At 43.1% G+C, this 26,262-nt stretch overlaps 1 protein-coding gene across 3 annotated transcripts; it reads right to left on the bottom strand.

Moving 5' to 3' along the window:
* Positions 1 to 1,085: 1,085 nt before the first annotated feature.
* RIC3 (RIC3 acetylcholine receptor chaperone) lies at positions 1,086 to 25,458 on the bottom strand. 3 transcript variants are annotated; one of them, XM_079966756.1, is made up of 7 exons: positions 25,215 to 25,458; positions 19,710 to 19,948; positions 19,065 to 19,143; positions 18,250 to 18,343; positions 12,968 to 13,116; positions 6,529 to 11,622; positions 1,086 to 2,077 (listed from the first exon to the last, which is right to left on the bottom strand). In XM_079966756.1, exons 1-6 carry the CDS (start codon positions 25,360 to 25,362, stop codon positions 11,120 to 11,122), a joined length of 1,212 nt encoding a protein of 403 aa, XP_079822882.1. In that variant the 5' UTR covers positions 25,363 to 25,458; the 3' UTR covers positions 1,086 to 2,077; positions 6,529 to 11,119. The 3 variants fall into 3 exon arrangements, with proteins under 3 accessions (XP_079822882.1, XP_079822883.1, XP_079822884.1); XM_079966757.1 differs by having other exon boundaries at positions 7,728 to 11,622; XM_079966758.1 differs by lacking the exon at positions 1,086 to 2,077 and having other exon boundaries at positions 9,004 to 11,436; positions 25,215 to 25,457.
* Positions 25,459 to 26,262: the final 804 nt, after the last annotated feature.

The following is a 26,262-nucleotide window of genomic DNA, read 5'->3' as shown; positions in this document are numbered from 1 at the left end:
AGAACTTAGGGGTCAGCCAGTGAAATTGGTCACGAAGCTATTTGTTCATGATTGTGCATGATTAATAAATGGAATGTTCTGCCATAAGGTGAAGCTTTGGGCACCAGCATGGCACTTTCAGAAAGGAGCAGACATTCTTGGGCTATTAAACACCATAGCTAAAAGGGTATCCAGGTTTAGATGCAGAATGTTACTGAATTGGGGGGTTTTTTTGGGGGGGGGGAGGGTACCGGTTACTTAAGTTCTCAAAGGGGGTGAACCGCTTCCAGGGCTCCCTCCTTCCTGGAAGTTTGACTCTGCTCCAAAAAGCGTTGCTCTAATCCCAGGTGTGTGGAGAGTGGCTGTAGTTTCTCAGTGAAGAGGAAAACAACTTGGTATGCACTCAGGTGGAGTACTGAGGCTGACATTTGGCCCTAGCACCTCTCTCAAATGCCAGCCTCAGTGCTCTACCTGAGTGCAAAGCTAAGTTGTTTTCCTCCTCACTGAGAAACTACAGCCACTCTCCACATACCTGGGATTAGAACAACACTTTTTGGAGCAGAGCATACTAAATGGTAACCATGTTCACAAAGAAAATCAGGATTTATTTTTTATATATATATATACAGGGTGAATCTTTTAAAAGAGGCCCTGTGGAGCATGTGTACTCTGTATCCACAGGCCTCTTTTAAAGGACCCACCCTGTATAATACACACACACACACACACACACTTAAGATATAATATATATATATATATATATATATATATATATATATATATATATATCTTTATATATATACACACACACACACAGTGGTGCCCCGCAAGACGAATGCCTCGCAAGACGAAAAACCCGCTAGACGAAAGGGTTTTCCGTTTTTCGAGGCGCTTCGCAAGACGAATTTCCCTATGGGCTTGCTTTGCAAGACGAAAATGTCTTGCGAGTCTTACGAGTTTTTTCTATCCCCCCCCCCTTTTTCTAAGCCGCTAATAGCCGCTAAGCTGCTAAGCCGCTAATAGGGATGCTTCGCAAGACGAAAAAACCGCTAGACGAAGAGACTCGCGGAACGGACTATTTTCGTCTTGCGAGGCACCACTGTATATTGAATGCTGACTGACTGCTTTTCTAACAAAAGCACCTAAGGCCACAACAAAACCCATATTTCATGCATGTAGCTGGTGTACAGCATCATTCAAGACACAAATGCAATCCTCTGAATATGGAGAAAATGCAATATCCTGCCCATATAAGAACATACCTGTTCTCCGCACAGTGTTATTCTTAGAAATGGCATTATTCTAGCAGCAGAGAAATATCAAGGTGATTGTTGTGTAAATGCCAGAGAAATAAAGGATTAGGGTGAGCAAGGCTCTGTCGCTCATGCAGAATGAAAATGAAAGGCAAATAAACTAAAGCCGACTTATAAAACACTCTAGAAAGTATATTCTATTTCTGCCCCACCTATATTGCGCCAAGGGCTGACATTACTAAAAGTTACGCTGCAACTGCTTGCCTATCCAGAGGCTGCCACCCTAATTATACAAGGGAGTAGGCATGGGGTGCCACTCTTGGCATAGTTGGTTTTCTTCTACAAATCTGACTTATAGGCTACTGAGTTGTGTCCGGTTTCAATCACCTCCAAAAGAAAAGAGGCACTAGTTGAAGGCACTTACATAATACAAACCTAACCATGTTTACACAGAAACAGGTCCCTGCATGTTCATTTGACTTGCATTATTCCGACAGAGTAAAAACTGCAGAAGGCCCAACATATTTGATAGTCCATTTGAGAATTAGGTTGCCCTGCACACAGATCCTAGGCACACTTACTGAAAGGTTCATTCCCACTTGGTTCAATGGCCAAATAGGTGTGCACAGCGTTACAAACTAAAGCAGTCATCTTTGTTAGCAAAGGAAAATAGATTCCATAGCTCACTTTTATGCACATCCCTATCCCTGTGGGGACCCAAGCCTTAGGCTGTAGGTGGACTCCTGTGGGGGTAAAGAAATAAAAGTTCACCTCCTTTTCTGCTATAATTCCTTCTCCAACCCCTCCTGGTTTAACTTTTCACATTCTTCTTTGGAAGCAGCATTCTGTGGAATCGGAAGTAAATGCTAAGTGTCTCTTAAGATGATGCTTGCAATCTGCATTTTTAATAATAATAATAATATTTTTTAATTTATACCCTGCCCAGCTGACTGGGTTGCCCCAGACACTCTGGGTGGCTTCCAAAACATATAAAAATATAATAAAACATCAAACATTAATAGTAACAATCTGATTTGATATAAAAAATGTCACAGTGACCTTAAAACAAACAACTTATATCAAATAAAGCAATATTGAATAAGCCATTAAGATCTAATAGTAAACAGTAAAATTAAACAGCAGCAAATAATAATTAAACAGTTTACATTTATCAATTATTACAACAACAACAACAACAATAATAATAATAAATTTTATTTATATCCCGCCCTCCCCAGCCGAAGCCGGGCTCAGGGCGGCTAACAACAATAAAACAGTACAAAAGTACAACACAAACAACACTCTAAAATCATTCATTATAAAATTAATAAAATTAAAAAAGAATTACTAATCTATAATCAATAAAAATAACAGCGAACCACAATGCATAAAAATACCACAAAAGCATATACAGTGGTACCTCGGGTTAAGTACTTAATTCGTTCTGGAGGTCTGTTCTTAACCTGAAACTGTTCTTAACCTGAAGCACCACTTTAGCTAATGGGGCCTCCTGCTGCCACTGCACCGCCAGAGCCTGATTTCTGTTCTTATCCTGAAGCAAAGTTCTTAACCTGAAGCACTATTTCTGGGTTAGAGGAGTCTGTAACCTGAAGCGTATGTAACCTGAAGCGTATGTAACCCGAGGTACCACTGTACTTATATTTTAAATCTTCTGTCCAGTTTATCAAGAGCACCTTTTAAATTTATGGATAACTTGCTAAAAAGAACCACACTTCTGCTCAATTAAGCTTTGCAACAGCAATTCCTCCCTGCAGGAGAGGGTGACCTCTTTGGGTAGTCTGCCCCGAGAAACTAATTTTATCCAATGGATGCCTGCCTGTGTGCTCTATTGGGGGGTGGGATTTCCCAGTGGCTAGAGCTGGCCATCCAGGTGAGGCCCTTGAGTCACTGATGGCAATGAAACAGGCCAAATGATGTCTAGAGCATGAGTGGCACAAGACCTGCTACGCAGTTGAGTGAACACAACTTAGTGCACATAATGATACGTACTATGAGATGGCGCAGGCGGTGAAGGTCTACTTGGCATCCTGGGTCGCATCCTCAAGTAGCCACCTGGTGAAACTCTTCAGAGGGATCTGCTGACATGAGCTTCAGTGACCCAGCAACAAAGTAGCTCGCCTCTCTGCAGCACACAAGGATAGTGTGGCTTTTATTGCAGATATGTAGAGGTTTGTCAGCAGATGGGTATATGGAAAGGGTTTCTAAAAGCAGAAGTTTGAAAACTAACCCTCTTAACATGTTTGTTACCAGAATGCTTTAGACGGAAGCTATGGCTGGTAGAAAACAGGTACCAGTTTGTAGTGCAGGTCTGCCCTATACTGTCCTGGATTTTACACCAGCCTGTTTCATTGCATCCCAAAACAGCAAAACCCATCAGCCCGCCTATTTAATGTGCCTTATTCATGAGACACTTCATGATTTGCTACATTTTGATACCTAGGCAGCTTTAGTGAAAGCATGAATGGGCAAAGAACAAAAAGCTGTGCACATTGACACACAGACAAATCAGTCAAGCCCCCCTGCCCCCAAATTTGGAAGATTGCATGAATGGTTGAATTATCTAGAGAGATTTCCAAACGGTCAAGAAATAACTTTGGTTATGGTTGTTTCGTTTTTGTAAACACACGGCCTTGGAGGAAAAAGCATTTGTTGACCTCCTGGGTTATTTCCCCACCATTTGAAAGCATTGGCTGCCAGCATGAAATGTACATTGGGTTTCTTTTGAAAGCAGCGTTTGAAACTTCTGCGATACCAACGTATAAATAAAAGTGCCACTATTTTAGGTAATGCAGTAATGTGGTGCAGGGAAAAGTCCTGCAAGGCAAGCATTTTAAAAGCTAGAAAGCTCATTGTCAACAGACTCTGGACAAATGTAGCACACTAAGTGGCAGAGTGCATTCTCTGTCCCTAAAACAACTTGCAAAGAGATTTGGGTTACATGGGTGTGCCTTGAGGCTGTACAACAAAATGTAATTTTGGTGATAATTTGGTATGAAATAAAAGAAACACAAATGTTTGGAGGGCTAGGGCCAATTATTTATCCATTGTAATATGCATTATATATACTTAGCCAAATTCAAAACCTTTAACGCTAAGGACTGCTTTGTGATATTGTGAAAGAATAAGGAGGCTGCTATCCTGTTTGCTCAGTTAGGCCCCTCCAACACAAACAGTCCTGTGACAATATCTAAAGATTTATGTTTGCACAGGAAAATGACTTGGTAAGATGTCTTCAGCAACTGATCAGATCACATCATTGATCTCCCACTAACCTTTCTAGTTCTGTCCTTACTTGGGCATTTAGGAGAGACTGGCTGGAAGTTAATCCATGAATAATCTACCTGCAGCACAGGTAGCATCTAAATTAGGACTCATGGGAGAAACATCACATTAACTTTTCTACCAGGGCAAGCTGTAGGTTTGAGAGGGCCTGGAATTCCTCATTTTTGTGTGTGATTACTTGGTGGCACCTGAGGGTATCAGCAGCACTCTGATATGCTGGATCTAGCTGCTATTGGCATTGTGCCCCCCAACCAATGCTTATATGGGGGAATTAAATGGTGACCCACCTGTGTGGTGCTGGTTGGAGCTCTGGACCAGGAAACAAAGAAGGTGGTCCAGGGCAGGCACCAGCAAGTGGGTCCTGCTATGGATCAAGTGTCCTGACAGTTGCCCATTAATGCCAAGGGGGTGGAGCCAGCCCTGAGTTTTACCTCCAGCTAGGAACCCACAATCAAGCCTGGTGACTTGCCAACCTTAAATCTGGTGATATTCTCTGCCTTCTCCAGAGCGTGAACCTGGCCAAAGACTCTCTTGGATTTTGCTCAGAAAGCAGCAAGCTGTATCGCAGCTTATCAAGCTTCTCTGAAGCTCAGCATGGCTGGGGTGAGCCCCTGCAGGACAGGGGTCCGGCCTCTACAGCAAACACTGGCTGTCCCTGTTCAGAGAGAAGGGAAGTGTCAGTGGCAAGCACATTTTTCAACTGGTGACCAAGGCCAGCCAAAATGTGTGGACTCCTGACCCCAGCCTCCCACTAACTTCTTTGTAGAATCATCCAGCCAGCGTTTGGGGGGCGGGTGGTTCTTATAAAGAATATGGCAAAAAGTATTTCAATCTCTTTCCACTTTACTTACTTTGAACTTCCTTCAGCTTAAAAAATGTCACTGACAGCCTCAGTTTCTTGTGAGTAATTCTAACTCTCTCTCAATGCATGGGCCCTATATTTTAGAATGAGATCAACCCTAATGGGGGGGGGGGACACAGTGCAGTTTGCAAAAAACAGATTTTGCCATTCTGGTTTCTGTGAAAGGCTTATTAAAATGTAATTGTAAGGACAAAACAAGGATGTCCCAGGAAGTTGTGTCACTGAAAGTTGTACTTTTACAGTTTTTTAGACAGCCGGATCATTGTTGTCCTTTGGTTCAATGGCCAGCGAAGAATATGTGAGCCTGAATCGTGAAAAAAAACCATAAATGAGAACCAAACTGGAGACAGAATTGTGTGATGTTATTCTGAAGGATCTGTCCTGTAACTAACCAGGTGGTTGTTTGAGTATAATATATAGAGAGAGCCAGGCATACGTATTTGTATGATTAGGCCCAGATGTTCTGTTTCATCAAAGATGCGTTTTGAAACCCAGCTGACTTTTCAATTGTAAAAAAGCAGAAAACTGGAGATGCTAGGTGAACAAGGTTTGCTAGCAGTGTTGTCTCCCATGGCTAACATTTTCTAATTCATCACTGTGCCTTTCTTAAAACAAACCAATGATCATTCTAGTAGAATTTGACAATGTTCCTGTCTCAATTTGTTTTAAATTGTCTTTGGGTTTTAAACAAAATGTGGGTGGGAATGGGCTAAGAGGAATTAGGACCGAACAAATATTTAATTAGTCATATTTTTGCATAATGCTTAGAATGTGTTCTGTCCATTTGCACAAGACTGTCATGTCCTGTTGGAGCAGTCAGGCATTCTTTCGTTCGTTCGTTTCAAACTATATGGAGTTTTAGATAAATCTGAGGGGGAAATGTGCTTTTATGAAGTCAATTTTTAAAGAAACACTTTGGTATTCTGAAGCAAATGTATTTATTTATCAGTATGTGTACAACTAATTTGGTATTTTCACATAATTACATTGTGTCTGTTGTAGAGAGTACAGTACATGTCAATACAGAAAACTTGTGCAGAAAAAAAATTAAACTTGAATTTGTTTCAAAGAGGTGTGCCTTCCCCCCTCAAAAACATGCTTTTTTAAAATACGTAATCCTTACTCATTTACCATGTGGCTCCAAGATTGCTTTCTCTTCTCACTATAATTACATTCCCCTTCCTCCTTCCTGGCCCATGGGACATCTATGCATTGGACAGATATGAAAACTTTCTCAGCTGAATTTCACCATGACTGCATTCCAAGGAGGGATTCGATTGTGAAATTTCTGCAAGAAAGGTGGCTGTTCAAAATCCAGAAAGAAAAGGTGGAACCACATTCTCTGGATCTCCTGGTAGTAACTGCCACCGAAGATGGGGTAGTGCTCTTTCCAGGATGTCCACAGACCACTGAAGATCTAGTCATCAAATGTTCTCTCTGTCTATCTGCTTTCATCCACTCTTTCTTGGTAAGAATGCCACATCAGCCACCCTGGTTTGATGGCTAAGAGGTTGCATCTCACTGGCATACCCATCTCATAACCTGACTCCTCTGGTCAGGATCAGTGCTGCCCTACACAAAACATGTAGAGCACCCCTCCATCCACCTTAGCTGAGGCAGCCTTTGGTAGGAGAATGCTACAGTTCTCAGTAGCAGCAACACACTGATCCCTCCCTTGAAGGGTCTGTAAGCTCTGGTACGTCTCTATGGTGGCAGCTTCTACCAGGAAATCTCGAGGGAAGACTGTTCTACATACCATGAATGGGATTTCTGGATCTTGTAGAAACTGCCACCAGCCCCACCTGGGCTTAATCTGGCTGCCTCTTAACTACCCAGAACAAATTCTACCTATCCTCTGTAAAGTTATTCTGTTCTTCCCTCTACCAGTGAGCCTCCGTTTCAAGCAACGGTTAGTTTACTCATTGTTCTATAGTAATGTAGTTTTAGTAGCTGTCTCCACTTTGGGGCTTGTCATTAAAAAAACTGATTCCCTTCAGGGCAGGTTAGAGCCATGTATGTATTTCCTAGTTATCTGTTTTGAACTTGCAACGTTGCCAATTGGCTGCTGGAAAGGGAGCATAGCCCTCTCTATGGTAGCAGTTTCTATGAAATCCAGAAATTCCATTCATGGTAAGCTGAATGGTCTTTTCACACTCAGCATTAAAATGGGAAACGTAACTGTCTGCCATTCTTTTTGAAAGTCACATTGCTTGTTCCAGAGAACATACACATAACACACACACGAAATATATACTGGAATGTTGTCCCTCATTTTACTCAGATAAACAAATTTAAAAATAAATACGGATGCAAAAGAGAAATATGCTTACAAAATTTCCTCTGGTATTTTCCATTCACTTAGTGCTGCAAACGATTTTCAAAGCAGGTGTCTGTAATGTCCAACATGGGCCATGAAATAGAGCTGAACTGATTATCAACTTCGCTAAAGCAGATCTTTGCTAAAGGCTTGGAGAACTGGAATGACCCAAGTCCCTTATTCCTGGAACAGAAACTTATAATACAGAAGCATTTCTGCTGACCCGGCATATCTGACATTTCAGCCCCTAGTTATTAAAGCAGGACAGTTGCCAAAAGGCAGGCTTTCTAGCAGCAGAAGCCACAAACGTAAGACAACATACACATACAATCTTTCTTGGTGCAGAATAGGTAGGCAGCAATGAAAACCCAACCAAAATTAACCCTCCCTACATCCCTCCCATTTTAAAAGCGCAGCTGTTGACATTCTCCATGTACCCTACAATATAACCACACTTTGAATTAGCCATAATGGCTCTATGGAGTCACCTTCTTGAGAAGTTCCTAGCAATCTACTGGATAGTTACATCTGCATGATGTTCCAATGGACGGTCTGCCTCCTATACATGGGACAGGAGTCATCTAATGAGCTTTCACTTGCACAGCAGGGCCTTCTCCCCTCTCCTTCCCCTGCACTCCTTGAAACTGGCTTCTTGTGAGAATCCCCAGAACAGCTCATGGGGAAGGAGGAAGAGATCGTTCCTTCTTATAAGCTGATGTGCTTGCACAGATGGTTGTAACAGCACAACACGGAATTCCACTCTAAGGCCACAATCCTATACACATTTCTTCGGAGTTGAGTCTCACGCAATTCACTGGCACTTACTCCTGAGCAGACAATACACAGGACTGCACCCGATTGCCTACAATACTAACCACAATTTCCTGGTAGCAAACCCTGGAGCTGAGCAGTGGTCCCTTGCAGGCGAGTAAGGGAGTGGCCTAATCTTGGCAGCAGGGAGCTCACTGGGATGAAGCAGGGTGGTCATGACCAGGCTGGAGCCGATGGCCCCTTAAGTGTGTGGAGCTCCCCAGCCTCATCGCCACCTTATCCTGCCTCATCCCAATGACTGTACTGCCAGCACTGTGCCCCCTTCCAACTTCCTTCAAGCCTCTGCTGCTTCTCAGTAAACCTGCATGGGATTGGGCTGTGAAAAGCCGACATGGGAGAAAGAGACCCTTCTTGTGCCTTTGGCATCTCTTCTAAACCCAAACTCTTGTAAGGAAAAAGAGCCCTAAAAACAACCCCTGTATGCCAACAAGCATATGCACGTCGTCGTCCCCCCCCCCCCCCGTTTTTTAAAAAATGTTATTGATTGACCAGTCATTTTAGTGATTATTTTGTACAACTTATAGTTGTGTTTTATTGTATTCGGATCGTTGTGATATTTAACAATACAGTGCTGTAGAAATACTTGCAAAATAAATAAATAAATAAATAAATAGTGCTTTCATAAATGATTGCAACATCAAAAGAAATTATAAAACCTTTAGTAGAAAAAGAAAAATAGGGAGACTAACTACTCATGTAATTTTAGGCCTCAGAGAAGGAGTGTTATGCCGCTTGGCATCTTCATCTCTTTGCTTTGATCCCTGGAAATCCCTTTCCTTCTGCGATTTCATTGGGCAAGTGAAGCAGGTTTTCTGAAGATGCTGTTAATTCATCTGTCAAACGACGCATATTGGTCATGGGTTTTGCTCTCCTCCAAAAATCATGCCCTTGCGATTTGCTTGCACACTTCAACTGTGAGTGCATTTTGAAAAAGTTGGCCGTGAAGTTCATGTGGAATCATGTGGTATGTAGGCCTTGAGCCACAGGAAGGGCTGCCATCTTGAGCCACAGGCGAGGTGAAATGGATTGCTCATTCCACAAGTGACCTAGAAAAAGAAACCCTGTTCTTTGTTGATACAACAAAAAAGAGATAATTTGGCACACACCCACACACGCTTGCGCCAGGCTGGGGGGAAGGGTTGGATTGGGCAGAAGCATCCCTCCACCCACCTCTATCACTTAAGTAGGCATCCCACCTGTCTCTGCCAACTTGGTTGCAAGCATCACTCCATCAATACAGACATCACCCTTCTGACTGCCAAAGATCTTGGTGGGCAGAAGTGCCACTGGTGGAATCCCCAGCAGCAACAGCCAGTGGAAGGCTCTGCAACGGGGCATTCCAGGGGCAAAGAGGGGCTGGGCCAACCTGGGATCAGTTGGAACCAGAGCTGGCACCATGTTTGTCCGATAGCAGCATCATGCCAGATCAATGCCTCATCACTGTGCCAGCTCCAGGCTGGCACAGCCATCTGCTTGCCTCCCCCACTTTCCACCCTAGCCACAGTTTGTAGCAGAGCTGCGGATGCAGCACTGGGCCCCCATCTCCACTGAGTCTTGCTAGGCAGTGGGTGGTATTAAGATTTGCCCCTAATTTCCCAGAAATCCCTTGTGCTTATCAGCCAAGAAAATCAACTAACACTTGCACTTAAGGAATGGCATTAAGACAACCCTTTCACCTTACGATTTCCTCATTACAAGAGCATGAAGGATTTTGGTCTGCCACAAGAGACCACCCAAGACAGAGGCAAAAAAATAAAATAAAGCGTCAACTACTTTACGTGAATCAAATATAAAAACTGATTATCTGCTATCCTTTTAAGGGTATCTAAAACAGGCTGCCTCAACCTGACGAATGGTTAACATTGGTGAAGGAGTTAGAAGTACAGTGGGAAAAACCCCTACTGGATTACTTTATGCAGGAGGAGAGGCTGAAAGAAGGCACAATGGGACGCTATCTTGATTTAGACGCCTTGGGAGGCTATAGCAAAGAAGGGTCTGGAAACCAAGCCTTCTGGGGAACAATTGAGGGAGTCAGGTATGCTTAGCTTGAATAAGAGGCGAATGAGAGGAGATACGCATGATAGCCATCTTCAAATATCTAAAGGGTTGTCATATGGAAGATGGAGTAAGCTTGTTTTCTCCTGCTCTGGAGGGTAGGACCCGAACCAATGGCTTCAACTAGAAAGGAGATTCCGACTAAGAACTTTCTGGCGGTGAGAGCTGTTCAACAGTAGGATGGACTCTCTCAGCGGACTCTCCTTCTTGGAAGCTCTAAAGCAGAGGTTGGAGGCCATCTGTAATGGTTGCTTTGGTTGAGATTCCTGCATTGCAGGGGGCTGGACTAGATGATCCTCAGGGTCCCTTCCAGTTATGATTCTGTGATTCCAAGGCAGTTGATGCTGAAGTGGCCAGGCTAATGAACTAGTGGGGGGCTACTCATTTCCCATCCAAATAAGCAGCAAATGCAAAAGATATGCAGCAGCTGGGTACGCAACAACGGAGACAAGCCTTTGTCTTGAAAGCAGCAATTTAGCCCAGTTTCTAGAAGGGGAGATAGCCTTCCGTGCTTGATCCTCAGTGTCCCAGCAAGGCTATGCCCTTCGTGTTTCGCTTCCTCAGAATGCCTATCTCGTCTGGACTTCCCTCGTTCTGCTCTTGGGGCGCTGCATTTTCGAGGTCAGAATCTAGCAGCAGCTCTTCCTGGGCTGCGGCATCTTCCATTTCACCGCAGCTCTCGGGGTAGAAGCCCTCGTTCTCCGCTATCACAGCAGGGTCGTCCTCTTCGAAGTGGCAGCAGTAGCACTTCTCAGGGTCGTGGCCAGCGCCACTCTGGTCGCCGAGCGTGGTGTGCTGGCCCTCCGTCTCGTGGGCTGCTGCAGGGTCACTGTTCACTATGGCGAGAGCAGACAAAACGGTTTCACTACATAAACACTCCTCATCGTCCACAAACGCCATTCTCTCTGCTATCTCTTCAGCCGAAGGCTGGCTGGGGTCAGGGTAATCCACAAGGATTGTGTCCTGTCTGCGCTTGACGCAGTCAGAGTTATCATAGACAGGATAGGTCTCCTCTGGATAACCTTAGAACATAAAATAAACTCGTCTTAGATGGAACAATCATGCCAAGCACTTTGTTCATGGTATCACTGGATCTGTTCAGACATACAAACACCTGAATTCCTGTAGGAAGTGACATTGATTTCAGTGGCACTTTCAAATCAGTGTGCTTGATTTGTGGTTGCAGCCAGAAGAGATCATCTAGTCGCTGAAATGTCATCAATTGCTTATGTGTTTTAGAATGAGATCTGTCCTGCATACATACGGGACTGGTCTAGACATACTAATATGGCTCCTTGCTAACCAGGATTAACAAATTGGGATTTAGTTCTTGAATTGCACACTGCCTTCCTAGAGCAAATCCCCTCTCCCCTGCCATTAACTGTGCTTCACCAACACAGGTATTAACAGAATCAATGTCTTTCTGCAGGATCAGTATTGTTCTTTTTATCTCTACCAGTCTGTGCTTTCACCTGTGCAGCCAAAAAATGAAGCACAGACTGGTAGAGATAAAAAGAACAATACTGATCCTGCAGAAAGACATTGGAGTGGCAATAAGATTCTTTTTAAAGATGCCCAACCCAGGGCACGGTAGTCCTCCCTATGTAGATTGGGGAGCTACTCTTAATCTGAAGAACAGCCTCAGATGTTAGCTGAGGATGTGTGAAAATGGCAATTTTGATTTCGTTCAATTTTCATTTTCCCAGTCTTAAATTCAGTTCTCTACAATTCCCCATCATTGTGTGTGTGTGTGTGTGTGTGTGTGTGTGTTTTTAAAAAATCAGCACTTGAGTCTGAAATTATCCTAACATGTACATTTCTTGTATTGAATTTTGCCCGATACACACGTTTTTGCAAAGCAGTTCCCTACAAATATTATGCATTTCTGTATGTTACGTTCACCACTATATGCATTTTTATGTAAGTGGCACCCTACCTAGCATATGCATTTTTGTTCACATTTACTTGTCTAGAGAACTGCATTGCAAAATTCAGAGAAGTGTGGATGTCAAAGGAAGTGATGTTACAGTTTGTGTATTGTTTTGGTAAGGGCAAATCAGGTAGGTTTGCCTTTAAATACAAAAGGAATAAAGTTTCTCCCCCCCATCCCTAGATAATACCAAGGAGCCCTCCTGTCCCTCAGCTTTGTAGCATAGTGCTATAAGCCCTCATGAACAACAAACTACAGCTGGCTAGTCTGAGATGCTTAAGCAATCAATGGATTCTCTCTTGTTAAGCGAGCCAGGTGCTCAGATGCCTTTGAATACTGAATGGCTTCCTGTGATAAGCTTTTCTTTTAAAGGAAAAGCAGAAACAAACAGCAGCACACTCATGCTCCCTTCATATAAATAGAAAGGTCTTCCTTACCCTCCCAGTCCTGCATATACGGAGCCTCTTCAGCTTCTTTCTCTGGGGAGATTCCATCTATGAGTTTGCCTTCTTTCATGACCTTCGTAATTTCTCGGAGCTGCTGAAGTAGCCTTTTCTCTTGATCAGTCGTGACGTTTTGGGGCCGACTATGGAACAGAATGGATACTTTTGAATTATGGTGCTGGAGGAGACTCTTGAGAGTCCCATGGACTCCAAGAAGATCAAACCTCTCCATTCTTAAGGAAATCAGCCCTGAGTGCTCACTGGAAGGACAGATCCTGAAGCTGAGGCTCCAATACTTTGGCCACCTCATGAGAAGAGAAGACTCCCTGGAAAAGACCCTGATGTTGGGAAAGATTGAGGGCACAAGGAGAAGGGGACAACAGAGGACGAGATGGTTGGACAGTGTTCTTGAAGCTACCAGCATGAGTTTGACCAAACTGCGGGAGGCAGTGGAAGACAGGAGTGCCTGGCGTGCTCTGGTCCATGAGGTCACGAAGAATCAGACACGACTAAACAGCAACATGGAACAGGCATTTTAAAAAATACCCGCAACAACAGCTCAAACCTACTATTGCACATGACTGGCAATATCTGAGTGAGTTTTAGAGGAATGGTTCTCTGTCCTAGTGAACAAGCATGAAAAAAGCAATGTTCAAGCCAATTAAGATGTCCCAATGTCAAATGAAAAAGACTGCTATATGGTCCCATACTTAACCTCACCAACTGCCCTGGGGGATCATAAAAGGCCCTATTTTAAAGTAATTCACTCTACAATGGTACCTCTAGATGCAAACGGGATCCGTTCCGGAGCCCCGTTCGCATCTAGAAGCAAACGTAACCAGCAATGGCACGTCTGCGCACACATGCGTCGCTTTTCGCTGCTTCTGCACATGCGTGTGACATCATTTTGAGCGTCTGCCACGGAGCGCAACTTGAACACATTCATCCCGAAGCACATTCAACCCAAGGTATGACTGTATTGGGTTTTTTTATAGAGGACAGCATACAAGGAGATGAAAGACCTAGTTGAAACAGTGTAAATAATATTCTACTTTCTTGCAAATTAATGATTCACACCATTGTTTAGAAAATAAATGAAGTAGCATCAATGATATAGTATCAGTGATTTAAAATGGCATTTTTTCCTGGCTGATTTACATAATTTGTAAATCAATAATTTAAATCAATCCACCTTCAGGCACAGTTGTGGAATGCCAACTAACATCACAGCTTTTGTGGGCAAAATGAAAGGGTACAGATGCAAGGGAGCTGCGGAAGGAAAGGTACCAAGAAAGCAGGTGGCTACATTTCACATGTTGACCTGAAGTAACTGATTTCTTTGGGGAATTACAGGGACAGAACTATCTAAACTGTATAGAAATGTATTTATGTGGCAAGAATGTTACTTGCCCAAAAATGGAGAGAAGCAGAAGTCCCAGCGAAGGAAGAATGGATACAAAAACTTTTGGAATATGCAGAGATGGCAAAACTTACCGGAAGAATAAGAAGTCACGATAACAAATGTTTTAATAAAAGAATGGAAATGGTTTATTGAATATTTACAGATAAAGTGTAAACCTTCAGTTTTATAAGAGTATATATTTAAAGTAGATTAATTAATGAGCAAATTAAGTTAATTTGGATATGCAGAAGATATTAAAAATAAATTTAAGGAACCGCAGAAAGAGGGGGAAGGAAGTCAAGTTTTGAAATATTAAAATGGTTGTAAAATTAGTGAAATGTATAAAACCTGAAAATCATAAATAATTTTCTTAAAAAACTTTCTTTTTTAAAAAAATTATAAACAAATAAACTGGAAAAAAGGAGAAAGGAAGAAAAATGAAGTAACTGATTAAATCTTTGTCTGAATCACCATTTCTCTCTTTTAAAATTTATTTTATTTTATTTATATCCCACCTTTCTTCCACCATGGAACCCAACGCATATATGTGGTTCCGAGTCCTGCTTAGCTTCAGCAAGTTGGGGGCCTTGTGTGCCTCTAAACCATGCCCTAAGACCATCAAAATACCGTTTGGCGATTTGTTTTATTGCTCACAGTAAAATAAATTCTTGCCACTGTGCAATAATAACACAGAGAGCTTTATATATATAATAGATGAACAGTATTAGTGACTAGGAAATAGATGGAAACAGTGACCTTTTGTGTTATTTTCAACTATTTGAGAAAGATCAAGTGGCTCATAATTTTTATCATCATTTTATCCCATGCTGATTAAATATCACAGAAGAGGAAAGCATTCAAATTACTTATATTTTTTCTCCTAAGTTAAGAAAAGGGACCGTCAGACAGCTATGGAGGGGCAGGGGAAGCATGCCTGGTTCTGATCTTACAAATTTGTAAAGATCCAACCTATTGCTTGTGGAAGCCTTTATCTACCTGGTGCCCTCCAGGTATTTTAGACGACTGCTCCTGTCAGCTCACAACCGGCATTCTAACCAAATAAATAAAACGCATGCATCAAAGTGAGCTGGACTCTGCAACCCAATGGTTCTTCTGTATCTGTTGAGAGGTCGCTTCCAGCTGACCGGTTTATGGAGCAATCATCCCAACTGGTTTGCACAAAATTTGCAGGGAGGCGAGACAACATTGGTTCTCTATGGAGCATCCATTCCTATTTGATTGCTTGCGGGTTCTGTGACAATGCAACAAGCAATTGTTACCCCACACTTTCCAATGCATTTTCTCTTCAACCAGGCCTCTGGCTGCTTAATGTTCTATGGCCTTTTTAATGTGATTGCAGGAAGGGGGTTATTGTTCTGTTTTGTTTTATCTATTCATTTTCTGCTATCTCTTTGATTTTATCTTGTGAACCTCCCTGAGTTCTTCGGATGAAGGGCAAATAAATTATTATTATTATTATTATTATTATTATTATTATTATTATTATTTCCTTACAGCAAAATGGGCCTGGAGGGAGAGCAGGTTTGTTGCACAAGAGTGCCCGATCGACTTTAATTGTCTGAAACCTAAATTTGCCAGTATATCACTGAAATCATCAAAAAAATTAGCAGTAGTTTGGAAGCACCCTGAGTTTTCTAGGTCTCATCTTTAAAACAGTAAAAGGAATAGTACCGTGGCAACTTGGTTGAAACAATTACGCATAAGGCCTCTGGTCCTTTTAACCAGTAGGGATTTTCTCTCATTATTTTTTAGAATGAACACGACCCTAAATGAGGTGCATCATTCTCTAGGAAATATATTTCCTTTTCCATTTGTCATAGCTTTTGCGGGTCTCCTCCCTTCTCCACCTACTTTTCTCCAAGTAAACCTACCTAAGCAGGAATTGAACCCCTATTGAATTTCTTCTGCTTTCAGGATAGTGTCTCCTCTGCCAACCCTGACGTTTATCAAACTAACGTGTGCCTTTTGAAAGACTGTCACCTCCAGACAGGCAGAAAAAAAATCAAAGCCACTTTGTCTTTGCTATGGGTACTGGGTTGCCTAATGAGAGAGACTTTACCTCACAAGAATAGCAAGATATTGTGACGAGGCCTTTTCATATCATGTCATTAGAAAGCAGCAAGACTAGCAAAGTAAGATGCCTCTAAATAAAAGGGAAGATACACAGTGTCGTGGCTCTGGCCTAAGGGCGAATCTTACGAAGCTGGATTGTTTAGGAATCTGCAGAACTGCTTTGCCTAGAGAAACATTGCTGGTCTTATCAGAATTATTTTGGCTCCTGAGCAACATTCCTTCAAAAATCTGCTTTGCTTTGAGTGACGTTTAAGGGCCAATGGCAACTCTAATCCCAGACTTTATTACTGTTATGATTTCTCTATCAGTGACTTGGCTCCTAACTAGGGCATCCAACACTGGCAAGAGGCAAACACAGCGCAGCGTGGCTAACAATTTGCCTTCATGTGTTCTGTTCACTGTATGCGACACAGAAGCCATCTGAAATGTTTTACCGGTACCATTTCAATCAGAACTCCAGTTTTAGCTGAATTTTCCAAATAACTTCAGCAACCTTATCTATGAAGAATCAAATAATAGAGGAAACTGTCTGCATGTGTGCTTATGGACCACCGTTCCATTCTAAAAAACAGGAAGATGTCTTATGCTGAATCAGACCAGGAGCATAATGTTTTTATGACCATTGGTCCATCTACCTTCAGTTTTGTCTACACCGATGGCAGCAGGTCTCTCCAGACTTTCACACTGCAATCGTTCACCCAGACACGCTGGGGGCTGAACCTGTGACCTTCTGCAAGCCAAGCAGATGCTCTTCCACTGAGCTACATCCTTCCCCTTGGTCAGTCTCTTGTGTCAGACTGATTGGAGACTTAGCTTTAGGCGGCAATACTAAACACACTTACTTGAAAGCAAGACCTGCTGAATTCAGTGGGACTTATTTTGGGATAAATATGCACCTATGCTTTTGGTTGCCAAGCATAAGGAAAAGAGCCTTGCGATCTGTGCATTGGATGAGCAGGCAGCTGGAAGATAGGCTACAGATTAATATGATCTGTAGTGAAGGGTAGCAAATAGGCCATTCTCATCAGCATGGTAAAGACTGGGAAGAGTGAGTATCTTTAGTTCTGTATTTATAAATATTCTTAATCTAGTAGGTAGTAAGGGTAGTTCAAACAAACAGTACTCAGACAAATAACTTAATTATAGACCATACAAAAGTGTCTATTTATTGCCTGATCTGGGATATTTTTTCTTTTCTTACTTAACCCATCAAGCCACCCTCTTTTTCATTTCCCATCTACTGTGGACAAATGGAATACTGCCGGAAGTTATAAATATTGGCATTCCTTCTGAAATTCCATAATGGAATTTATAGAGGTTAAGAAGGCATCAATCCATTTATGCAGAACATTGTAACAGAGTTGATGTCATCTCTTTACAATCTCTGGGTGACATCCAACTAAATCATATTCAGATTAGGCCCATTGAAATGAATGGACTTGGAGAGCCATTGTTTTAAATGGTTCTACACAGGAGTATCACCCTCTGTGTTTAATGGATTTATGAAGCTACAAAGCTAGTGAAACACCACACCAGAAATCACGTGCATCCATATTTCTTTTAGTTTAATTCAAAATGCTGAATTTAGTTTAACATAGAACTGGAAGAGGAAAGAGTTGAGTAAAAGTACCTCCAAATTATAAGATGTTTAAGAGATGCAGTTTTTTATTTGACAGCATATTTTTATTTGAAATGTTCTAATTTGCTTTACTGGGAACAGAGAAATACAAAAAGAACCCACCCTTTTTAATCTGCCGGAACAAGAGTCACTGCCACATACCTTTCACAGTTGGGTCCCACTCTATTGATTAATTTCTCCATGGCTTCTTCAGTCTCTCTCAGCTTATCTTGAAGTTGGGCAAGCTCATAGTCAGCTGCAAAATAAATGTGGTCCCAAAAGGCATCAGCGGCAGCTCTGACAATTCACTCCATTCAGTCAGCATGTATTTGTTCTGAATGTGCAGCAAACAAAATGGAACTTGTTCCGAGGGAACCATGAGAGGCGACTAAGAGGGCTTTACCGGTAAACAGAACTAATGAAAATAATCTTTTTATTCTTCCCAGGCAGAATGAAAGGAAAAAGAAAATTTCCCTAAGGCTAGGAGAAGCATATATAATGCACCCAATTGCTCATAAGCAGCTACATGCAGAGTGACTGGCTGATTGTAAATGCCTCAAGACAGGAAAGGCTACGACACAGAAAACCACACAGTCTAATGACATAAGGGATGTTCAGAATAAAAGGAAAGCTAACAATTATTTTTGTTGCAAAGAAGGAGATCAAGGCTGCAACTCTATGCATAGTTTATGTGGGGTAAGCTCAATTTAACAACAGTGGGATTTGCTTCTGCATACACACAAAATCCAACTGTGTCAAAAGTAACAAACTCAATGGGTGATATCCAATTTCTCCCCATGGATTTCATCCCACTGATTTCAATGGGTTTACTCAGTGTGACAAACACTGACTATCACTCACTACTACTAGTAGTAATAATAATCACACTGCCTCATCTATCGTGCTGCTAGATTTATTTTCCAAGTGAGAGCCAATTTTGGATGCCATTTCAATTCAGTCTTGGAAATGCTACTTACTGATTTTCCTGTTTGTGTTTCCAGATGACGTCGGAGGACATTTCCGCTCAACTGTTGTGGTTTTCCCCTTAGAAGAAAGCTATTAATTGGAAAGGGTTATTGTTGTGACAGAAGAGACATAGGTGTTTCTAGAAAGACATTAACAATCTCAGCTAAAACATAAAAGGAAACCAAAGTTATGAAAATGAGCTGAGGCAAGCTATGGCTCACTCTACCACCACACTCCCCCTTTGCATGCCAGGTTTGAAAGCTTCCGCTTTCAATTTTAAACCAACCAAAGTTCCCTAGGAAGTCCTAACTTGAGGAATTACGATTTTGTTCAAACTCTAGTTGCTGAATCTATCAGGATCAGAAACCACAGTTTGCTTTTCGTTTATGCTCACTAAGTAGAGGGTTTTTTGGTTGGTTTTCAAAAGAACCACTAACAAGTTTGATCATTACAGGGAAATACAGTTAGTTTCAAAACAGAAGCTCTTGATCTTCTCCGGCATGTGACCATATGAACTAAGTATTCGTTTCACCCCAATACTAGTGGAGAGAAGCAAAAGAGCCCTTAGATTTACCATGACATCTGAACTAGGTCAATGACTCACTGGTTAAGAAACTGTACTGATGCAACTTTAAGGGTGAAGTGGTATTTCTTACCTTAAAAAGAATGTACAATATGTATAAAAGGATCCCAAATCCATATATTGGGATGACTTGACCCACAAGACCTCTTCCACTGCCGCCGCCACCTCCTCCACCTCCACCGCCGCCTCCACCTCCACCCTTGGCCTTTGCAACTGCTTCCGCAAGATGAGACCTTGGGAAATGGGTAGTGGGTGGTCTGGTTTCTGGAGACATCTGGGGATGCATTGTTGGAGGAAACTGACTGGTCTTTCCTGAAAATCAAGGTTAAAAAGATCCATTCTTAAAGGGATGTGTTGTGTTTTAAGTCCTGTTCTATCCTCTGAATATGAATCTTAGGTGGAATCTAGACACATATAAAAAACCGCTATGAAAATGCCTTTAAAAAAATGCTTTGAAACATGTGTCGAATTTGCCATAGCTTGCCATCGCCATCTAGTGTCACATTTGTATAATGCACTTTACAACAGACTTAAAACGTTCTATTTGCAGCTGTATAGAGGAGTCCTTAATAAGGTGTTCATACACCCATATTTTTTCACACGAGATTGCACATATAGCAACGACTGTTTGACATTTCTATCAATAAGTCCCCATCATCAGAAACCATACGGCAATTTTAACATATGGTAATTGACATATTAATTACTGTCAAGAATCCAATTGAATGAGCACTGGATAACAATGTATGTTGAAAGGCACAAAGTGGGAACACCTAAACAACCGGTTTGAGGAACTAATCCAGCTTCTTAGGCCTGCCTCAGAAACCCATCAGTTTTGGTGGCAGCGGCAAAAAGAAAAAGTAGTCACAGTCTGGGGCAGGGACAGGATGGCAGAGCCCAATGTCTTTATGGGGATGCAAACTGTCATTTGATGGGTGGAGGGGGAGCAATAGCCCCTTTCTCAACTGATCTCCACAAATCAACTAAGGAGGGGAGCAGTGTGTGGTGGTGCACTTTGGGCAAACTTCACCACTTGTATGCCGCTCCTGGAGGGTGAATGCGACTTCAAGCTAAAAGAGATTAATAAAAAATGATGGGAGGTTGCTATGGCACCAAAGTTTGCCAAGATGGAACACTGCCAGCTAAGTTGACATGCATACCTTGCCAGAATGAACCACACCAGTTTGTATTCTATTTTATGCAGATTTTGACAGACACTGTAATTCAAAACTGTATGGGGGCTGCAGAAAAGTCACCTGACATTTAAGGCACTACAGTGTATATACTTAATTCCTTAACCACTGATGAACTACAATTTAGGGAAATCTTGGGGTTCCTCAGAAGCTTACTGAGCTTTTATCAAAATCCAGGAATGTCAAACGAGCACGTTAAGACAGCTGACTCACCACTACCAGTGTCCCTCTGCAATGAGTAGCTGCAGGATAGTTTCCACTGTGCTTTAAACCTTACCTTTCAGTTCAACTGGGGATCAGGGAGGTCCTGACAGGCCTGGCTAATGCTCTAGTCCACATTATGTTGCATACACTACAGAATATTTCCCAGATGCCTCTACAAGACATTGGAGTTCCAAGACAGGTTCATATAAGTTCCTTGGTAGATATCTAAGTCTACCCTCCCACCCCACCGCCATTTTCCTGAATACACCTGGCAACAAAACCATGGCCCTACAGAGCCTGGCCTGCCATAGCTCAGGAGTCACTTTTTGCCAGGAGAACCTCCTGATTCTGCCCCATCAGTCATCAGTAAAATTCTGCTCGTTGTGACTTCAAGAAGATTTATGAAAGTACTGCGTGCTCAGTGATTCCATGATTGATCTGTAAAAGTTCTCCCAACTTGGCCTTCCATTTATTTTGTGGCCCTGCATAATTCAACACCAATACTCTGATACACAGGGGAATGTGCAAAGATTTTAATTGCAGTTGTACACAAACGGCTGCTGCATGTGGCTGTACTAGATGGGTTACTAACCCACTATATGAGGAAGGAGCCAGACAAAACCAGCATCTAGACCTGCTCCATCTAGACAATACCCACCCCATTCCCCACCTCCATGCCCACCAGAGAGGTGTCAGAACTGAGTTTCAGCAAGTTCCAGCTAGGGAAAAAATCACTGCATTTACTGTTCCTGTGTCCCCCCCCCCCAAAAAAAAGATAAAGGTAAAGAACCCCTGGTCAGTTAAGTACAGTCAAAGGCAACTATGGGGGTGCAGCGCTCATCTAGCTTTCAGACTGAGGGAGGTGGTGTTTGTCCACAGGCAGCTTTCTGGGTCATGTGGCCAGCATGACTATATTGCTTCTGGCAGAATAGAACACTGACAGAAGTCAGAGTGCACAGAAATACCTCCCCGCCGCATTGATACCTATTTACTTGCACTGGCGTGCTTTTGAACTGCTAGGTTGACAGAAGCTGGGACAGAGCAACAGGAGCTCACCCCTTGTGTAGATTCGAACCGCTGACCTTCCGATCAGCAAGCCCAAGAAGTTCAGTGGTTTAGACCACAGCGCCACCTGCTCCCTTCTCCTGTGCCAATATATCATGCTTGGTCATGAAACAGGATACACATTCTATACTTTTATCCCTAACTGGGATTTACTTTATTATGCTTAGGGAATGCTACATCCATCTACTTTTATACTATCATGTGAGATATTCAGCCTGACAGAAGCTTTGTTTACTTAACTGAAACAAGAATGCTAAAAACATTATCTTCATTGCTTTAGCTCAAGAACCCTTTTGAGTCCACAGCTCCCTTGACCAACTACACTCTTTCCCTGTGGGGAAACATGCTCTGAGCCTCAGAAGCCCAGTTATGTCACCCCTTGCCTGCAGAGTAAGCAGCCCCATACCTCTTTTTGAACACCAGCCCTTGTGGAGTGTTCCCTCAGCCTCCTCTCATCTCCTTGAAAGTCCTCTGGGCAGCCACCGCAGCCACTTTTGGTCCATGAGACACGCTCACCCCACCCCAAAGAAAGGTGCCTCCTCACACCGACCCACAGGGACCTGGGAAAAAGATGCCCCCAGCCTTAGCAGCCTGATGGTGAATGTGCAGCCACCATCTTACTCACCTTGGGAGGTAGCAGTGGCAACAGCAGGAGTTGCTGGGCCTGCATGGTGGAAAGGCTCCCCTTCGGCTCCAGGCACTAAGCTCCCAGGCATACAGCAAGTACGAGAAAGGCCAGCACAACACCTGTCTGCCTGCCCGACCTCCCACTTGTCTGTCCATTCCCAATAGCAAGGGCTGGCTGGGCTCCGTTACCCACTTGCTTGCTTACTCCAAGGCCACCTCAGCTCTGGGCAACCAGCACCCCCTGGCCAGCCCCAGAGGCACCATTCGCCTGTAGAGCTTGTGGCCAGAGTTGTTGCAATAAACAGCCGCACAGGTCTTTGAGGGGCAGAGACACGAGAGGGCATCAAGGGAGGGAAGGAAAGAGGGACAGAGGCCACTGTTGCCCGTGGCACTATTGACCATCATTCCAGACACCCCAGGGTGCCATGGCACACTGGTTGAAAACCCCTGCTTTAGCTGAATAAAAGGAGTGTGTTACAAACAGCATAATTTGTAACAAAAAACCAGCAGTTTAAAAATGAGCATCCGCACCAAACTTCATGGGACATGGCCACGCCGATACTTCCCCCTTTGAATTCCAGAAAGACAGAGAGGCTTGGTTCCTGCCACAGTGAGACTTGCGACTAAGTGGCAACAAATCCAACTCAGTAAATGCTTTGCACTTCCTGCAGCAATTTAAAAGTACTTAATGAATGGTTTAGAGAGCAAGGCTAACATAGCTGAGATGGGGTACTTCTTTTCTGGCAATTTAAACACACCTGAAATGCTACTTCTACCATTCATTGCCTGCAGCTCTATAGTAAAAGTTCAACTTTAAAAGGTGACATGGGTGGTACGTAATGGCGTGAGAATGAATAAGGGAAGGACGGTAAGCTCTTATCACCCCACATGTACAGTTATGCCTTCAGAAGTAAGATCAGCTACACATTAAGGAAGGCAAGAAGTTGCAGAAATACTGCAGTACTAGTGCAGATTCTTTCTGCACATGAGAAATCCTTGGTCATCGTGTACAATCACAGATATCCATTAGGAAAGACACTTTAAAAATAATGCAAATGGTGACCATTTCTGCCACAAAGGCTGGCAGAAATTGAAAAAAAGAAAAGAAATGGCAGAAAGCAGCAAAAAAATGATACAGACAGTTTAAATTATATTTTATTTCATATAAAATATCCAAAGCAATGTAACAAACATCAAAACAATTGGTGGACATGGAATTTTGAAGTTTATAAAAACAAAAACAATGTGATGACTACAAGATGCTGGCAAACTGATGCTTTCAAGGGATGGCTTTAAAACGAACACAATTTAAAATGCATGTCATCTTGGAAGAAAGTTTCTGTGAATTCAATGGTAAAGGCTGGGTAAGGTAAAGTCGTAATCTTAACTTTGCTAGCCACAGCTAAACCTGGAGGTATAAATAACTGCACGTTTCCTAACACTGAATACAATAACCTGAACCTCCTTCAATCAAGATATCAACTAGTCAAAAGGTGAAGTCTTTCTCTCTCACACACACTTTCTTTTTTATTCAGTCCTAGACTCAAGGGGCAGCTTCAGTAATAGCTTCATTGCTCTGCTGGATCAGACCAAAGGCCCATCTAGTCCAGCATCTTGTTCTCACTGTGGCAACCAAATGCCTCTGGAATGCCTTCAAACAGGACATGAGTGCAACAGCACACTCCTTACTTGTGTTCCTTAGCAACTGATACAGTTGCACAATGGAGGCATTGAACAAATGGTCCTCCATTAATTTGTATTAAACCCCTTTCAAAGCCATCCACGTTGGTGACCATCATTACATTTTGTAGCAGCGAATTCCGTGATTTAACCACGCACTGTGTGAAGAAGCACTTCCCTCTGTCTGTTCTGACGGCATTTAACACTTGGAATGCCCATTCACCCAGCTTCTTAAGCACTTTCAGCACATCGGACAGAACTTCCCAACAGCTTAGTTGTGAGAATGAACGAGGACAAGGCAGTTAGAACTGCGATTTACTTTCTTCAGTGAATGGTCCATTTCATCCCAAATAAGACCGATCTAAATTAAATGAGCAAGGATCACCTTCCCGCTACATGTATCCTGAGCTTCCAGCCACCCCGCTTTCCAAAATTCCTGTGCGGAAAGAGCAGGGGAAAGAAAAAAATCACGTGCAAGAAAGAAAAAAAGCACGTGCAAAAAACAGCACGGGTGAACTCTGCAAAAGGGGTTGGGTGCATTTGTGTGTGCATAGGTTTGCAAATCCCCAGCCACCCACCTTTCCTCTAATCTTGCGTAGTAATATCGAGAAAGCGATTTAATGCGTGGGCATTTTGCACAGCAATCCCACCCAATATTACCCCCCCCCATTTGTGTTTCCAGGAGCTGCTACGTGGGGTGGGGGTGCAGATGTGACCCTGACGTGCACATGACTCAGTCCGGCAGCCCTTGCCGCACGAGGTGGCGGAAGGGGTTCGGGGCGGTCGGGGCCTTCGGGACGGCCTCTTACCCTCGGGCGCGGCGACCAGAGTAGGCGGCGCAGCGCTGGGCTCCGGCTGCCTCCAGCCCCGCGAAAGGAAGACCTTGGGCAGCAGCAGCGACACGCACAGCACCAAGCAAGAGGCCAGGGCCACCTTGCGGAACGTCGAGTACGCCATGGCTGGCCACAAGCGCGCGCCCGCCTGCCGCGGCCCGGAGCCGAACGTCGGCGTCCTTTCCCGCACGACGTCACATCCTCGCTCGCTTCCCTAAGCCGTTTGGAATGTTTTCCGGTTTGGGGGGGGGGGGGCAGGAGAAAGAGAAGGGCTGTGGCGGACATGCGCACTTCTCCCGAAGGCGCCGGCGGACGCCAGGCTGCCCACACTTGGAGGGAAGGCGAAGGGCGAAGAAGAGCAGCAGCCTCTGCCGCTTGCTGCCCTGCATATTTTACTTCAGAATTTAAGGGAGGCATGTTTTAATCTGCTTTCACTTTATCCTTGTTGTTAATTTTTTGAATGCTTTGAAATGGTCAGTTCTTCTTGTTGATCTTTTTTTTAAAAAACTGTTTTCCATCTCTTGCGAACTTTTGAGGTTTGCTTTTTGCTTTTTTATTATATTTTTTACAATCAGCCTGGGTAGCTCAGTTGGTAAGAGCTCGGTGCGGATAATACCAAGGTTGCTGCAGCTTCGATCCCTGTATTGGACAGCCAGTGCCGGGTTTACGTATAAGCTAAACAACTATAGCTTGGAGCCCCACTCCCCCCCCAATATTTCACTATTAATATACTTCTTCTTAATTGTATTTCAGTTCAACAATTGCTTTGATAAAAGACATATTTTGTTATGTGCAAATGGCTTTAGATACCTATTAGGTCCATAAATTACCATATAGCATATATTCAACACAAAAAATAGCAACAATTTGTTGCTGGCAAAGGACAGCTGGACATCTAAAGGGCCCCATTACCTTCAGTAGCTTAGGGCTCATCAACCTAAATCTGGCCCTGGGACAGCTGTGTAGCGGTATTCCTGAATGATCCCTTGCAACACTGTAATTCTAAGTGGTACATATATAGATC

Source organism: Podarcis cretensis, assembly GCF_951804945.1.
Source record: "Podarcis cretensis genome assembly, chromosome: 1".
NCBI lineage: Eukaryota > Metazoa > Chordata > Lepidosauria > Squamata > Lacertidae > Podarcis > Podarcis cretensis.
Note: the sequence above shows the minus strand (reverse complement) of the source record. Positions and strands in the feature narration are given on the sequence as shown.